Here is a 19,554-nt window from a genome sequence, read left to right as displayed (position 1 = left end):
GGTGGACATTATCTGTGTATCAGCACCAGTGCAAAGCATTTCTCCAGCAATGCAGCCCATAGCTGTTCCAACTGCTGACAGTAAATATCCGCTGTAATTATCTGGTTTGATGACAATTCAAAATGAATGATACTATGCATGTCCCACCAAACACACATCACTTTCTGTGGTTGGAGTTATTGTTTTGTCATTGTGCCCACCACATCATATTTAGATACCCACTGGAATTTGCATTTAACATTGTGGTATAAGATCCATTTTTTGTCTCCTGTCACTATTCTATCCAAAAATGGCTCTCTTCTGTGATGGGTCAATAGAGAACTGCAAACATTCACATGCTGCTGCTTCAACCTTTCACTGGCATTTGCAGAACAAGGTGCTGCAAATGCCAGTGAAAGGTTAAAGAGGTCGAATGGAATGCTACGGATAATTCTTCAACTGCTTAAAGTGAATTCTCCTCAACAGCTGCTCGCAGAAGAGCATTGTCCAGTCCAATGGGTCTTCTGTCTTGTGGCATATCAGTATGGCTGATGTTCTCCATTGTTTTGAACTACCTTTGACATTTGCAAACATCAAAGGTTCCATGCCCATATATGAAATTAATGTTTCGTGCGGTAAAGGTTGCTGAATGTCCCTGATGGAACTCAAAGCATAAAATGCTGCATGTGTTCTTCAGACATTGACATGTTTAAACACATTTCACTGATACACAAACTGCTGTGGACTGATCATGTTCTGTGCATGTATATGCAATGAACTGTCCTATCAAGCATTAATATCATAATCTTGGTGTAGTTCATAATTCGCCCATCATATGGCATTGATTACATGGACATTCAAAAACTGAATTATTTATGGGATGACCTGATAAAAATACAAATTAACTAACCTTCCCAAATCACAAGAAACAATTGGTGGACGAAGCTTCTCTTGACTGATAGCACAATGTTGCCATTTGGCCACAGTTTCTGCATCTTTATCAATCTATAAAATACAAAATTAAAAGATTAGTAGTTTAAAAAAATATTAAAAGTCTTAACTAGTGTTTTAACGTTGCTTTTACAAGAAAAATATAGAATTAAAAATACTCTTACACAAACTGCAATTGTACAAATACCAACTCTAAAAACCATTTGATGCAGTAATATTTCTTTATTCTAACATTTTCAATCATCTTAAATGATCATCTTTAGGAAAAAATAATATTCTAAAGGAACAAATGCCTAACAGTTTATATAGAATGTATTTGATTTTGAAAGCTCATATCATTAATGACTAACTAAATAAATAAATAACTAAAATAAAATCTAATCAAATACGTTCTAGAAAAACTGTTAGGTGTTTGTTCTTTTAGAATGTTATTTTTTTCTGAAGAAGATCATTTAAGACAGTGTTTCTCAATGGGGGCGATATCGCCCCCATGTGGGCGTTTTTCCATGTTGAGGGGGTGATTAGTAACAATTTATATTTTGGGGGGCAAAAAACAGTTTTCTGGGAATATAGTAAAACATTATATTAAGAATAATTAGATATTTTATTTGTTATATCATACAATAATTAAACAAATAACATTATACTAGTCACTAGTCTAGCAGTACGAATTTGGCGTTAGCCTTGGCCCTGGACATCAGAATTTTGAAGTAAAAAGAGCGATACTACGTAATGGTTTTATTGAAGGGGGCGACGATTCGTTAGAGGATGAGAAACAATGATTTAAGACGATAAAAAATGCTAGAATAAAGAAATATTAGTGCATTAAATGGTTTTTAGAGTGGATATTGTCAGATTTATTTTGCAAGTTTTTACACAATAAAATAGTTTAAATAGAGTATCCTTAAGAGTTTCATAAAAGCATGTAAATCCAGAAAACTAAATAAAAATTCAGTGTGTTGCTTAACATTCCCAGCAACATTGTTGGTGTCATCTTAAGATATTTCATTAAAAATGTTTTTAATTTTTAACTGTTATAAAATGGCAAAAAGCTTAATTTTGAAGGTAGGGATGAATTTTACATACGACCCTCTTTATCTCCCCATCCCTCAACCTTTAATCACCAAAACTTAACAGTATCAATCCCATGAATAAACAAACCTACCTCCAAAATTTCAGAAATATTTGATAAAAAGCACAGGAGTTGTTAAGCTTCAAAAAGGGTGAACAAAATCATGCCCCCACACAAACATTCATACCTGTAGAAAAAAAACCCCAAATTTCTCAAGGTCCAGAGTCAAAAAATTAAAAATCATTTATTGACTGATTGCCATACTTTCCCTCTATTATATATAACAAAAGTCAGGAAAGTAAAAATGTAAAAGAAGCTAAGTATATCTGATACTGAAAATGATGCTAAATAATTAAAAAAAACATCAGCTGAAAAAATTTTTTTAGAAATAAATAACTATTAGCTTTCATATATTTTGCATAACATACTAAGCTAAATACTTTTCAATAATCAATGTAATACAAGCTTTACCTTCATCATGGCAATTTTTTTGCAGTTAAACAAAGTGTTATTCTCAAATAAAATTTACCAAAGGAAAAATACACCTTAAATTAAATATTTTTGATAAGTATATAATAAAATTAAATTTAGCATAATAAAATGTTTATACAGTATGTTTAATTTTATCATTACAGTGACATTTAATTTGAAAGATAGAATTGAGTATAAAAAGTTTTACTCTAAGGATGCATTCTTTGAACCTGTAAGCAAACAGAATACAGTGTGGATATCACTATCTCCCAGTTCAAAGAAGACAAGATAATCCTTATGTTGTAAACTGATGGAGCATTTTCATCAACTGCCAAGGAATAGTGTGCCAACATGTGTCACTGCATGCAACAGTCACTAGACAGCACTAAGTGTCAGTTCCACATACTTACTTAGATTAGACTATATCTGCAGGAAACATTCCATCTCCATGTCAGTGATTAGTGGCTGCACCATGATGCACTCACATGCTGACATTGTTTTTGACTGCAAAAAAATTTCAATGATGAAGGTAAAGCTTGTATTATTGCTGCACAATGTGATGACACTGTTTTTGACTAAGAAAACATCTTATGCATCTCTTACATCCACCATATGGCCCAGATTTGGCATTCTGCAACTTTTTCTTATGTTCAGCACTCAAAGTTATAGAATACTTATTTTCTGTCAAAGCACTAGAAATTATTTTGAAGAATATCTGAAAGGGTGGGCCACTGCCATTTTATTGTGAATGAATCGGTGAAAATCTCCAATGAAAGTAAGAATAACGATGATGTCATTCTCGTTTAACTTGTTTGACTTTATGAACTTAAACAAGGTCACTAATTCAGATGCCCAGACATCAAAGATTCCTGGCACTCCACTCATTAACAGAAATCACTTGTTTTGAAGAGAAGCATTGTCATTTGTGCTCATTTGTTTTGTCATGGCACAAGCAACTTTAATTAATTTCTTCAATGCAAAAACTACAAAGAATTACATAATTTATAGCATCTGCTTCTAATAATTAAATAGGCAGCTCACTATCACCAGTTAATGAATATTACTTGTACTGAAAAAAAATCTGTTAGAGCAAAAGAAAGAGGACAAAAGCACTTTTTTGCTCTACTTTCACTCAAATTCCATTCAATCTACCACTGAACGTGACCAAGCATGTGCATACCAATTCTACCAGCCCTGCTGTCTGTCCACACAAGTATGTACTTACCTTTACATTTAAAAATTAATTATTATTATAATTAATATATGAAATTAAAAAAAACATTAAACATTTAATCTGAAAGGTTAGAATACATGATCTTGTTTAAAATATTAAAACATTTGAAAATGTTTCATTCTTAACCCACCCGACTGTTCACGAAGTACTTGTTATATAGTTTAAGGAAGATTTAACGGCATGGCTAACGTCAGTACACAGCACATGCCAACACGAGGCAGATTTGGTGCAAGTTCCGTCCTATCTCGTCGCCATGTCCACATCGACCTCACGTCCTGTCTCTTTGATTCTGTCAGTAAGGATTAAGCGAGATACCAATCTAGGCAAATAATTTTACTTTATTTAAATCAGATATGTGATATTTCACATCATCTTTTCTGAATACCGCTATTTTGAACAAACTCGTACTCACTCGTTTAACCTTTACTTTCCAGTACTGCTTAAACTTCATAAAACAAAAGTTTTCGGCCTCACTTGAGGTCTGCTTCAGGTTACAAGAAAAAAACCAGTTTCCAATCTTAGAATGATTCTTGAAGGAACATTGAGTTTTTAAATAAATTCGAACATATGCATACGCCACGTATCGTAGGTGATTACTCAGATGCGATAGCATTAGTTGCAATTGGGATTCATTTGAAATTCATGCGGTTTCTTGGCTAGTTTCCCCAGTTTCCTGTTTCTGGTCATCTCGCCAGAATGACCACCTTCCTCCTTTCACAGCCAGGCTTAGGACTGTCCAAGGCAAAGTACAATTGAATTGGAACAAATAAGCAATAAAGAGGCTCATTTTTTTGACTTTAGTATAACATTCAATGATAGCGGAAATGTCACAAATATATACCGAAAACAAAGTGCCATCCTGATATACATCCCAACTGACTCTAACAACCCATATAACTACAAAATGACAGCTTTTACAGCACTTATCAGAAGAGTCTACAACACTGTAGCAAAGAACAAGACCAATGGAGGGAAATAAGGAAAATAGCAGAAATAGCTGAAAGTCACAGCTACAATAAAGGCTTAATATATAGAATGGCTGATAACCAACAAAATCAGCTCAAAGACCAATTGAATGGGATTCCAGAAGAGGATCCACGACAAGATACATCTCCCTAACAAATAACTATGACATACGAGCACCCTATGCAGTCCCTATATCAGGAAATTGGAGCTTACACTAATGCAAAAATAGCCTACAGACGTAAGCTGGATACATTCACCATATTGAGAAATGAGAAAGATCAGGCCAAAATAGAAAGAACACCAGGCAGGAGTATATAAAATCTGTTAAAAGATAAAAGATTCGATAGGGACCCCGTATATGTTGGATCTACAAAAAGATCGCTTAAACAATGCCTCTGTGAGCATAAAACAGAGATAGAAAAAAAAAAAGCAATACCACCTTAGAGATATATGCCAACGAAAATAACATTATACCTAATCTACAACAAGCGATAATAATTTGACAAACCTGACATATAAACCAACTATGAAATCAGAAGTTAGAAATTTTTAAAGCGGACTGCAAAGGCCTGTCAATCAAGTTTAAAGAAGAAAAACAACTATCAAGAGCATGGCAGGCTATTTATGATACAACACTATAACAACTGGCGCTGGTGGGGATTCGAATTTTGAAATTTTAAAAAATAAATTTTGAAGATGGAAGCATTGGAGACCTGAACGGTTAAAAATCTGAATTGCACCAGAAAAACTTATAAAATACCTGAGGAAGACCCTAGAAGTGAGTTGAAAACATTTGTGTTATGTTTTTAAGTAGTAACTGCAAAGTTATACAAGGTTAGTACGACATATCTGTAATTATCACTTTCTTTGTTAAATGGATTTGTCACCTTTTTGGCACTTGTGTTGTTTAGTGGGTATGGCTATTTGAGAGGTTTCCTTCCATAAAATTAATCAAATCTAGACTAATTTCACTCGAATATTTCCAAAACATGTATAATTTGTTGGAAATGATCGATATAAAATATGCTATGAATAAAATATTGTCAGAATACTGATCGGGTGTACCCCATTCGAAGACGCCATTGCTTAAGCTTGTTTTTGTCGCGGAGCATCACATCAGACAGCGGACGCATACAAAGCGTGTCACACAACATTTGTCGGTGCTATTCAGTCACGTGACTACTCATCTCTGACGTGTTTTCTGATAATTTATTCTTTTTGCAAAGAATTCGCTGAAATTTAGAGACATCATTAATAGAAATATTAAAACTTCATTCCATTCTAAATATGGATTAAAATCAACATATAATAATGTATGATAATGCAATAAATAACTAATAATTCTGTTCTACTTTTAAATGGCCTAATCTCTCGTGTCGTAAACAAAATTGAATAATATTTATTTACATCAAGACATTAGACATCTTATGTTGCATCTGATTAATATTTATCATCATAATACATATCATGCTAGAATTATTGTCATTAGCAAGCGGTTTTTCCTTTGTTGCTTCATATAGTCAATAATAATAATAAGTCGTTTCTAATTACAATAAAAATCCTATAGTATATTATGATCTATCATGTGATGTCTAAAGTTCAGCAAATTCTTTGCAAAAAGAATAAATTACAGTAGACCCCCTATAAAACGGGTTCATATAGTTTGGATTCCTATATGACGGCAAAAAATTGTGACAGTATTCATACAAACACGCTAAAAAAACTCCTATAATTCGGTAAAACGTCATCGCCGACTCATGTCACAACAGGATTGATAGAATCTAGACCAATGGCAGATATTGCACAAACCATTGAGTTTAAACGAGCAGCGGACCTACAAAAAAACCAATTATTATTTAATGTCCATAAAAATTATATTTATATTAATGATGTCTCCAAAGTTCAGCGAATTTTTCGCAAAAAAAAAAAATAATTTATCAGGAAGCACGCGAGCGCCATTCAATGACAAGCTCCACGATGAAAACAAGCTTAAGCAATGGCGTCGTCGAACAGTGCACACTCAGTAAATAATCCTACAATTTTTTGTTTATAGTATAGTTTAAATGGATTATTCCCAAAAAATTATATGTATTTTGGAAATGTTAAGTCGAATTAGTCTAAAATCAATTAATTTTATGGAAGAAAACCTTTCAAACAGCCGCAGTCCGTAAACTGCATACGTGCCTGGCAGTGATTGGCTCATGTACAGTAATACCTCGACTTATGCGATTTTCAAATCGATTCCTCTTTTGTTTGAGCACCACGCAACTCTCAATTACTCACTCCCCTCACACTATTGTTCGGCTTACATGTTCGGACTTGTCGCGCGGAATCGACACATAGCTACAATTTATTTTGTGTTATTTATTTCTGTGTTTGTTATATCTACAGAGACTCAACAGATTATGTGGTGATTTCTTGTAACTGTGAACGAATCAAATGANAGACATGTTCTGTTTACCTTCACATTTATATTATTATTTTTAATTAATAAAAATAGCATTCTATGTACATATCCATATTCCTTTTGCTTAATAAATTATATCATTTACATGGCATTTGGCATATTGTATAGATTTATGTAAATCTTGGATAATTCAAAGTCGTGATTATTTTCATCCCTTGAATTTAATTTCGAACTAATGAGGATTTCTTGTATATATATGTTTGTAATTACTAATATTAAACGTGAAATAAATAAATATATACACACACACTTATTTGAGTTTTAATGTTAGTCATTTTAATTTATATGTTAAAAATGAATAAAATTAAATGTAACTTAACTTTATCAAGATAAAAATGACTAATTTCATGTTCCAATAAGTTCTATAAAGTCTTAAACTGCAATGTGTTTCCCAGTTACAAATACTTTTATAAAATAATCAACCATAGCACATAGCCAACAAAGATAAAGTTTAAGATAAAATAAATATGGAAGATTGAATTGATTTTAAAAGAAAAATCATCATTGAAGTTCTTTAGTAAAATGATGTTAGTTATATGCAATAATCAAAATAATTATGCAAGGAAACTTGATAGCATTTACAAGACCTAATTTTATAACATTAACCTCCTCTTCCCTGGACATGTGACCATGCAGTTGGACATGGAGACTCAAGCACTATATATTATTCTACCACAGATGATGTAATGCCACTTCAAATCCTTCATACACTTATAGATGGTTGAAGCTGGGGTGCTATCTGGCTCCATAAATGCTTCATAATAAGTAATAATCTCTGGTAATAAATAATAAATCTGGAGACTGGGCAGCCTAAAACTTGTGGAAAGAAAGTCAAACATTCCTGGGAAGCCCTAGCTTTATATAGCCAAGTATTATCTTACTGGAAAATGGTTGTAATCCTACCATGAAAGACAACACACAAGGATGAAGGATTTCCTGAATATACACTGCCATGCTGTTAATGTCCAGACCAGCATGCTAACAGTGGGATAGTGTGTGTTGTTCAGCAGTAGAGGCAGGATTGATCCAGTGATTCTCCACATACTAATATGCTGATTGCCTGTTTCCAGACAGAACTGAAATTCATCACTAAAGACAATATAAGAAAATGAGTTTGACAGTATTAGTGTTAATGACAGGATGCACAGCAGTTGCTCTGCATAAAAATTTGTCTCTGCTAGTTGATTTCCAATGATATCAATAGAGTTCTGTAGTGATGCCTGGCATTTGAAGGCCTCCATACAAAAGGTATACTGAAAATTCTGAACACTGAGCTTCTGCAAGCCTTTTTTATAGGATACATTGCATGCTATAATCATTTAATTACCTGTCTAAGACATAGATATATGTGAAGTTTTGCAGTAATCAGATAATACTATCTGGGTGCATAAATATATTTATTGACAAAAAAGTTCACTAAAAACTGAATTTTCAAGCTAAAATTAAATTTAAAATTATACAGTTACAGTTAGTTTTAAAATTAACTAATTTATTTAATTTTGAAATGTTTATAATTAAATATGCAATTTTAATTATCAGGCCATTCCATAAGTAATGTTGTTTTTTTATCCCTATGAAAGAAAAAATGCAAATACACTTGGAACACAATCCTCAGTCGTTATTATAATTACCATCTGATACCACAGCCTCTGCCATCTATTAACCAGTTTTTGAATCCTTCTCTGGATTTTGGTGTAAAAAACTCAGATAATGTTCACTGCACTGCACATCCTCCACATTTTGCAGTGTTTTCCCATCGAGATGATTTTGGAGATTGAAAAACAGATAGAAATCTGTTGGTGCAAGGTCTGGCATATAAGGAGGATGGAGTATTTTCTCCCATTGAAATTCCTGTAATTTCATGCAGGTCCTATTTGCTGTGTGTGGGGGTGGACATTATCTGTGTATCAGCACCAGTGCAAAGCATTTCTCCAGCAATGCAGCCCATAGCTGTTTCAACTGCTGACAGTAAATATCCGCTGTAATTATCTGGTTTGATGACAATTCAAAATGAATGATACTATGCATGTCCCACCAAACACACATCACTTTCTGTGGTTGGAGTTATTGTTTTGTCATTGTGCCCACCACATCATCTTTAGATACCCACTGGAATTTGCATTTAACATTGTGGTATAAGATCCATTTTTTGTCTCCTGTCACTATTCTATCCAAAAATGGCTCTCTTCTGTGATGGGTCAATAGAGAACTGCAAACATTCACATGCTGCTGCTTCAACCTTTCACTGGCATTTGCAGAACAAGGTGCTGCAAATGCCAGTGAAAGGTTAAAGAGGTCGAATGGAATGCTACGGATAATTCTTCAACTGCTTAAAGTGAATTCTCCTCAACAGCTGCTCGCAGAAGAGCATTGTCCAGTCCAATGGGTCTTCTGTCTTGTGGCATATCATTATGGCTGATGTTCTCCATTGTTTTGAACTACCTTTGACATTTGCAAACATCAAAGGTTCCATGCCCATATATGAAATTAATGTTTCGTGCGGTAAAAGTTGCTGAATGTCCCTGATGGAACTCAAAGCATAAAATGCTGCATGTGTTCTTCAGACATTGACATGTTTAAACACATTTCACTGATACACAAACTGCTGTGGACTGATCATGTTCTGTGCATGTATATGCAATGAACTGTCCTATCAAGCATTAATATCATAATCTTGGTGTAGTTCATAATTCGCCCATCATATGGCATTGATTACATGGACATTCAAAAACTGAATTATTTATGGGATGACCTGATAAAAATACAAATTAACTAACCTTCCCAAATCACAAGAAACAATTGGTGGACGAAGCTTCTCTTGACTGATAGCACAATGTTGCCATTTGGCCACAGTTTCTGCATCTTTATCAATCTATAAAATACAAAATTAAAAGATTAGTAGTTTAAAAAAATATTAAAAGTCTTAACTAGTGTTTTAACGTTGCTTTTACAAGAAAAATATAGAATTAAAAATACTCTTACACAAACTGCAATTGTACAAATACCAACTCTAAAAACCATTTGATGCAGTAATATTTCTTTATTCTAACATTTTCAATCATCTTAAATGATCATCTTTAGGAAAAAATAATATTCTAAAGGAACAAATGCCTAACAGTTTATATAGAATGTATTTGATTTTGAAAGCTCATATCATTAATGACTAACTAAATAAATAAATAACTAAAATAAAATCTAATCAAATACGTTCTAGAAAAACTGTTAGGTGTTTGTTCTTTTAGAATGTTATTTTTTTCTGAAGAAGATCATTTAAGACAGTGTTTCTCAATGGGGGCGATATCGCCCCCATGTGGGCATTTTTCCATGTTGAGAGGGTGATTAGTAACAATTTATATTTTGGGGGGCAAAAAACAGTTTTCTGGGAATATAGTAAAACATTATATTAAGAATAATTAGATATTTTATTTGTTATATCATACAATAATTAAACAAATAACATTATACTAGTCACTAGTCTAGCAGTACGAATTTGGCGTTAGCCTTGGCCCTGGACATCAGAATTTTGAAGTAAAAAGAGCGATACTACGTAATGGTTTTATTGAAGGGGGCGACGATTCGTTAGAGGATGAGAAACAATGATTTAAGACGATAAAAAATGCTAGAATAAAGAAATATTAGTGCATTAAATGGTTTTTAGAGTGGATATTGTCAGATTTATTTTGCAAGTTTTTACACAATAAAATAGTTTAAATAGAGTATCCTTAAGAGTTTCATAAAAGCATGTAAATCCAGAAAACTAAATAAAAATTCAGTGTGTTGCTTAATATTCCCAGCAACATTGTTGGTGTCATCTTAAGATATTTCATTAAAAATGTTTTTAATTTTTAACTGTTATAAAATGGCAAAAAGCTTAATTTTGAAGGTAGGGATGAATTTTACATACGACCCTCTTTATCTCCCCATCCCTCAACCTTTAATCACCAAAACTTAACAGTATCAATCCCATGAATAAACAAACCTACCTCCAAAATTTCAGAAATATTTGATAAAAAGCACAGGAGTTGTTAAGCTTCAAAAAGGGTGAACAAAATCATGCCCCCACACAAACATTCATACCTGTAGAAAAAAAAACCCAAATTTCTCAAGGTCCAGAGTCAAAAATTAAAAATCTGGGGAATCATTTATTGACTGATTGCCATACTTTCCCTCTATTATATATAACAAGAGTCAGGAAAGTAAAAATGTAAAAGAAGCTAAGTATATCTGATACTGAAAATGATGCTAAATAATTAAAAAAAACATCAGCTGAAAAAATTTTTTTAGAAATAAATAACTATTAGCTTTCATATATTTTGCATAACATACTAAGCTAAATACTTTTCAATAATCAATGTAATACAAGCTTTACCTTCATCATGGCAATTTTTTTGCAGTTAAACAAAGTGTTATTCTCAAATAAAATTTACCAAAGGAAAAATACACCTTAAATTAAATATTTTTGATAAATATATAATAAAATTAAATTTAGCATAATAAAATGTTTATACAGTATGTTTAATTTTATCATTACAGTGACATTTAATTTGAAAGATAGAATTGAGTATAAAAAGTTTTACTCTAAGGATGCATTCTTTGAACCTGTAGGCAAACAGAATACAGTGTGGATATCACTATCTCCCAGTTCAAAGAAGACAAGATAATCCTTGTGTTGTAAACTGATGGAGCATTTTCATCAACTGCCAAGGAATAGTGTGCCAACATGTGTCACTGCATGCAACAGTCACTAGACAGCACTAAGTGTCAGTTCCACATACTTACTTAGATTAGACTATATCTGCAAGAAACATTCCATCTCCATGTCAGTGATTAGTGGCTGCACCATGATGCACTCACATGCTGACATTGTTTTTGACTGCAAAAAAATTTCAATGATGAAGGTAAAGCTTGTATTATTGCCGAACAATGTGATGACACTGTTTTTGACTAAGAAAACATCTTATGCATCTCTTACATCCACCATATGGCCCAGATTTGGCATTCTGCAACTTTTTCTTATGTTCAGCACTCAAAGTTATAGAATACTTATTTTCTGTCAAAGCACTAGAAATTATTTTGAAGAATATCTGAAAGGGTGGGCCACTGCCATTTTATTGTGAATGAATCGGTGAAAATCTCCAATGAAAGTAAGAATAACGATGATGTCATTCTTGTTTAACTTGTTTGACTTTATGAACTTAAACAAGGTCACTAATTCAGATGCCCAGACATCAAAGATTCCTGGCACTCCACTCATTTACCCCTTAAGCCCATAACCCGAGATATCTCGGGCAAGTTACATAACGTTACATAAAATGAGGTCCTTAAGGCCATTTTTGAAATTTTTTTTTTTTTGAATTTTTGGAATGTTTTTTAGGTCCCGAAATTTTTTCAAAATTTTTTTCCCGCGCAAAAAAATTTTATCGCGATTTTAATGAGCCTATGTGAAGGCTCGATTAAGGCTTAATTGTTTTTTAATGGGAGTTTTTTATCAAAATTATTTCATGGTTTTTAAGTTGTAGCGCACGGATTTTCATTCAGTAAAGTTATTTAAAGTTAGTTTCTGATGTCAAAAACGACCTCCGATGGTTTTTTAATTTTTTTAATTAATATATTTTTATAAATATATAATTAATTAATTAGGGGGGGTCGGAAATCGCAATAAAATATTGAATTTNTATTATTGCTGCACAATGTGATGACACTGTTTTTGACTAAGAAAACATCTTATGCATCTCTTACATCCACCATATGGCCCAGATTTGGCATTCTGCAACTTTTTCTTATGTTCAGCACTCAAAGTTATAGAATACTTATTTTCTGTCAAAGCACTAGAAATTATTTTGAAGAATATCTGAAAGGGTGGGCCACTGCCATTTTATTGTGAATGAATCGGTGAAAATCTCCAATGAAAGTAAGAATAACGATGATGTCATTCTCGTTTAACTTGTTTGACTTTATGAACTTAAACAAGGTCACTAATTCAGATGCCCAGACATCAAAGATTCCTGGCACTCCACTCATTAACAGAAATCACTTGTTTTGAAGAGAAGCATTGTCATTTGTGCTCATTTGTTTTGTCATGGCACAAGCAACTTTAATTAATTTCTTCAATGCAAAAACTACAAAGAATTACATAATTTATAGCATCTGCTTCTAATAATTAAATAGGCAGCTCACTATCACCAGTTAATGAATATTACTTGTACTGAAAAAAAATCTGTTAGAGCAAAAGAAAGAGGACAAAAGCACTTTTTTGCTCTACTTTCACTCAAATTCCATTCAATCTACCACTGAACGTGACCAAGCATGTGCATACCAATTCTACCAGCCATGCTGTCTGTCCACACAAGTATGTACTTACCTTTACATTTAAAAATTAATTATTATTATAATTAATATATGAAATTAAAAAAAAACATTAAACATTTAATCTGAAAGGTTAGAATACATGATCTTGTTTAAAATATTAAAACATTTGAAAATGTTTCATTCTTAACCCACCCGACTGTTCACGAAGTACTTGTTATATAGTTTAAGGAAGCTTTAACTGCATGGCTAACGTCAGTACACGGCACATGCCAACACGAGGCAGATTTGGTGCAAGTTCCGTCCTATCTCGTCGCCATGTCCACATCGACCTCGCGTCCTGTGTCTTTGATTCTGTCAGTAAGGATTAAGCGAGATACCAATCTAGGCAAATAATTTTACTTTATTTAAATCAGATATGTGATATTTCACATCATCTTTTCTGAATACCGCTATTTTGAACAAACTCGTACTCACTCGTTTAACCTTTACTTTCCAGTACTGCTTAAACTTCATAAAACAAATGTTTTCGGCCTCACTTGAGGTCTGCTTCAGGTTACAAGAAAAAAACCAGTTTCCAATCTTAGAATGATTCTTGAAGGAACATTGAGTTTTTAAATAAATTCGAACATATGCATACGCCACGTATCGTAGGTGATTACTCGGATGCGATAGCATTAGTTGCAATTGGGATTCATTTGAAATTCATGCGGTTTCTTGGCTAGTTTCTCCAGTTTCCTGTTTCTGGTCATCTCGCCAGAATGACCACCTTCCTCCTTTCACAGCCAGGCTTAGGACTGTCCAAGGCAAAGTACAATTGAATTGGAACAAATAAGCAATAAAGAGGCTCATTTTTTTGACTTTAGTATAACATTCAATGATAGCGGAAATGTCACAAATATATACCGAAAATAAAGTGCCATCCTGATATACATCCCAACTGACTCTAACAACCCATATAACTACAAAATGACAGCTTTTACAGCACTTATCAGAAGAGTCTACAACACTGTAGCAAAGAACAAGACCAATGGAGGGAAATAAGGAAAATAGCAGAAATAGCTGAAAGTCACAGCTACAATAAAGGCTTAATATATAGAATGGCTGATAACCAACAAAATCAGCTCAAAGACCAATTGAATGGGATTCCAGAAGAGGATCCACGACAAGATACATCTCCCTAACAAATAACTATGACATACGAGCACCCTATGCAGTCCCTATATCAGGAAATTGGAGCTTACACTAATGCAAAAATAGCCTACAGACGTAAGCTGGATACATTCACCATATTGAGAAATGAGAAAGATCAGGCCAAAATAGAAAGAACACCAGGCAGGAGTATATAAAAGCTGTTAAAAAAAAAAAATTCGATAGGGGATTGTTGGATATGTTGGATCTACAAAAAGATCGCTTAAACAATGCCTCTGTGAGCATAAAACAGAGATAGAAAAAAAAAAAGCAATACCACCTTAGAGATATATGCCAACGAAAATAACATTATACCTAATCTACAACAAGCGATAATAATTTGACAAACCTGACATATAAACCAACTATGAAATCAGAAGTTAGAAATTTTTAAAGCGGACTGCAAAGGCCTGTCAATCAAGTTTAAAGAAGAAAAACAACTATCAAGAGCATGGCAGGCTATTTATGATACAACACTATAACAACTGGCGCNTCATTTTTTTGACTTTAGTATAACATTCAATGATAGCGGAAATGTCACAAATATATACCGAAAACAAAGTGCCATCCTGATATACATCCCAACTGACTCTAACAACCCATATAACTACAAAATGACAGCTTTTACAGCACTTATCAGAAGAGTCTACAACACTGTAGCAAAGAACAAGACCAATGGAGGGAAATAAGGAAAATAGCAGAAATAGCTGAAAGTCACAGCTACAATAAAGGCTTAATATATAGAATGGCTGATAACCAACAAAATCAGCTCAAAGACCAATTGAATGGGATTCCAGAAGAGGATCCACGACAAGATACATCTCCCTAACAAATAACTATGACATACGAGCACCCTATGCAGTCCCTATATCAGGAAATTGGAGCTTACACTAATGCAAAAATAGCCTACAGACGTAAGCTGGATACATTCACCATATTGAGAAATGAGAAAGATCAGGCCAAAATAGAAAGAACACCAGGCAGGAGTATATAAAATCTGTTAAAAGATAAAAGATTCGATAGGGACCCCGTATATGTTGGATCTACAAAAAGATCGCTTAAACAATGCCTCTGTGAGCATAAAACAGAGATAGAAAAAAAAAAAGCAATACCACCTTAGAGATATATGCCAACGAAAATAACATTATACCTAATCTACAACAAGCGATAATAATTTGACAAACCTGACATATAAACCAACTATGAAATCAGAAGTTAGAAATTTTTAAAGCGGACTGCAAAGGCCTGTCAATCAAGTTTAAAGAAGAAAAACAACTATCAAGAGCATGGCAGGCTATTTATGATACAACACTATAACAACTGGCGCAGGTGCACATCGTTTGGAGATTCGAATTTTGAAATTTTAAAAAATAAATTTTGAAGATGGAAGCATTGGAGACCTGAACGGTTAAAAATCTGAATTGCACCAGAAAAACTTATAAAATACCTGAGGAAGACCCTAGAAGTGAGTTGAAAACATTTGTGTTATGTTTTTAAGTAGTAACTGCAAAGTTATACAAGGTTAGTACGACATATCTGTAATTATCACTTTCTTTGTTAAATGGATTTGTCACCTTTTTGGCACTTGTGTTGTTTAGTGGGTATGGCTATTTGAGAGGTTTTCTTCCATAAAATTAATCAAATCTAGACTAATTTCACTCGAATATTTCCAAAACATGTATAATTTGTTGGAAATGATCGATATAAAATATGCTATGAATAAAATATTGTCAGAATACTGATCGGGTGTACCCCATTCGAAGACGCCATTGCTTAAGCTTGTTTTTGTCGCGGAGCATCACATCAGACAGCGGACGCATACAAAGCGTGTCACACAACATTTGTCGGTGCTATTCAGTCACGTGACTACTCATCTCTGACGTGTTTTCTGATAATTTATTCTTTTTGCAAAGAATTCGCTGAAATTTAGAGACATCATTAATAGAAATATTAAAACTTCATTCCATTCTAAATATGGATTAAAATCAACATATAATAATGTATGATAATGCAATAAATAACTAATAATTCTGTTCTACTTTTAAATGGCCTAATCTCTCGTGTTGTAAACAAAATTGAATAATATTTATTTACATCAAGACATTAGACATCTTATGTTGCATCTGATTAATATTTATCATCATAATACATATCATGCTAGAATTATTGTCATTAGCAAGCGGTTTTTCCTTTGTTGCTTCATATAGTCAATAATAATAATAAGTCGTTTCTAATTACAATAAAAATCCTATAGTATATTATGATCTATCATGTGATGTCTAAAGTTCAGCAAATTCTTCGCAAAAAGAATAAATTACAGTAGACCCCCTATAAAACGGGTTCATATAGTTTGGATTCCTATATGACGGCAAAAAATTGTGACAGTATTCGTACAAACACGCTAAAAAAACTCCTATAATTCGGTAAAACGTCATCGCCGACTCATGTCACAACAGGATTGATAGAATCTAGACCAATGGCAGATATTGCACAAACCATTGAGTTTAAACGAGCAGCGGACCTACAAAAAAACCAATTATTATTTAATGTCCATAAAAATTATATTTATATTAATGATGTCTCCAAAGTTCAGCGAATTTTTCGCAAAAAAAAAAATATATCTTGACAGCCTTAATTATCGTNGACTGTATTAGGAAACACGTCAGAGATGAGTAGTCACGTGACCGAATAGCACCGACAAATGTCACATGACACGCTTCGTACGCGTCCGCCATCCAATGTTACGCTCCGTAAGGAAAACAAGCTTAAGCAATGGCGTCTTCGAACGGAGTACACTCGATCAGTATTTCGACAATATTTTATTCATAGCATATTTTATATCGATCACTTCCAACAAATTATACGTGTTTTGGAAATATTCGAGTGAAATTAGTCTAGATTTGATTAATTTTATGGAAGAAAACCTCTCAAATGCCCGTACCCAAGTGCCACTTTTTCTTGTAGATGAAATGTATTATGGTGAATTAAAGTAACTCGTTTTGTTAATATCGATGAGTGCCTGCGTATTTCTTAATAAAGTTGTTCTTAAACGAAGTAAATAGCCGGAAATAAAAAAATCGTTCGTAACTTTTAAACGGTTGATCGTAAGTAATTTTTTTTAATACCAATCGATTCAGCGTGCCAAATTACATCTAGATATGTCTATGTCTATTCATATTAAGTTTAAGACTTTCTTTTTAGTTGGATACCTTTTGCTTCAATCTCATTTCAATGCTCGTGAAATACTAAGAGTATTTATCTATAAGTAATATGTAATAATACCTGTTCTGGTCTTTTCTTTACTCTTACTAGTTCATCTCTTCTCGGTATTGTTCCCCCATCACAACCCATACTTGAACAGATAGTTTATTAAACTATTTGCTTGAACGATGATCTTACGATACAAGTTAGTCGAATAAAAACAAAACAAAATGGCGACACGCAAAGCATCATGTCAAGAAATTCCATTGGAAACAAATGACCTGCACTCTGGTGTCATTTTATGGCACCACTAACTATAGTACAGTATTATTAATTAAAGGTACCAAATTAAAAGTTTTTACCATTATCTACGTTAATGTTGCTTCGTTTATTTTTCTCGTTACTTTCATACGGATTTTGGAAAAATTCCAAAAAAATAAGCAATCGTTATTACAGTGTACCTCAATTTAAGTAACTTTAGCCAGTGTACCTCAATTTACTTTAGCCAGATAACTTTCGATCTTTCAGAAGCAGAATGACTGGAATTTTGTTTTCGAATCAAGTTGAATTTATTATTTCTCTATTGTTTAAAACTGAAGTGAACGAAAATAAATGTTAATAAATTTAGCTTTAGAGAAATAAGCAGCAACAATTTAGCTAAAAAATTCGTAGTTTTAAAGTTAAAAATTGTAAATTTAGCTTCAAAGTAACAATAAGAAGTCCTTTAAACAAGTGCAGTGGTTATCGTTTACAGCGTTCGTATCGGTTATAAAAAATGTTATTTATGAAAAATTTTACTATTTTTGTTATATAAAACATTACTGAAGAGGAGCTAAAGCCCGAAATGGCGAGAAAAGTCCGGAAACCATTAAGGGTGAGTTTTTAAAACTCTTTCCGCCCTGTGGGCATTAAGAGGGCCTCTTTTAGCAAACCCATTATGAGTTCGGCCAGACCCACAATGGGGTGGCCGGGTGGTGAGAGACGGGACCCGAATATCCGGACGGACCACAATTCCAAAAATTCCTGGGGATTTTTTGACTCTGGGTACCCAGAACGGTAGGCTGCACCTTAACTGCTCGGCCATCCGGCCACATTAATTTTAATCCCTTAACGCCCGCCTGATTTTAATTATGATGTAATTAAGCATAAAAATACATAAAAAATACTTAAAACTGAAAAAAACGAAAGAAATGCGTTAATTTTAAAGAAAAAGCTTCAAATTTTATTTTCCTTTGTCTCGCCTTTCTGTGAAATTTAACACCGATGAGTCATTGCTTACACAGCTGGATGACCTTGAACACAGCTGGAGTCCGATTTCCCGGGACATTCTCATATACGTCTCGGGAGGACAAGGGTTTAAAGTAGGGTGAATATGACCGACACATATATTTTTAAATATTTTTAAAAAATTAAAATTTTAATTGCGATTTCCGACCCCCCCCTAATTAATTAAATTAATATATAAAAAAATCGATTAATTAAAAAAAATTTAAAAACTTTTGGAGGTCGTTTTTGACACCAGAAAGCAACTTTAAATAACTTTATCGAAGTCAAATCCGTGCGCTACAACTTAGGAACCATGAAATAAATTTGATAAAAAACTCCCATTAAAAAACAATTAAGCCTTAATCGAGCCTTATCAAAGGCTCATTAAAATCGCGATAAAAATTTTTCGCACGGGCAAAAATTTTTGTCATAAATGGCATTAAGGACTGC

General features: G+C 33.2%; 1 protein-coding gene across 1 annotated transcript in view; it reads right to left on the bottom strand.

The window, feature by feature from the left end:
- The window catches only part of LOC111636851 (protein RTF2 homolog), a 49,997-nt gene extending 31,868 nt beyond the window's left edge, over positions 1-18,129 (bottom strand). The window contains exons 1-2 of the mRNA XM_023382241.1: positions 17,920-18,129; positions 9,918-10,012 (exon numbers count right to left, since the gene is read on the bottom strand). Coding sequence (XP_023238009.1) covers positions 9,918-10,012; positions 17,920-17,988 — 164 coding nt within the window. The 5' untranslated portion in view covers positions 17,989-18,129. The remainder of the gene's footprint in view (positions 1-9,917; positions 10,013-17,919) is intronic.
- Positions 18,130-19,554: the final 1,425 nt, after the last annotated feature.

This window comes from Centruroides sculpturatus, unplaced genomic scaffold, assembly GCF_000671375.1.
Source record: "Centruroides sculpturatus isolate CEXI.00-Female unplaced genomic scaffold, Cexi_2.0 scaffold1101, whole genome shotgun sequence".
Taxonomy (NCBI): Eukaryota; Metazoa; Arthropoda; class Arachnida; order Scorpiones; family Buthidae; genus Centruroides; species Centruroides sculpturatus.
This window is presented reverse-complemented; position numbering and strand designations above follow the sequence as displayed.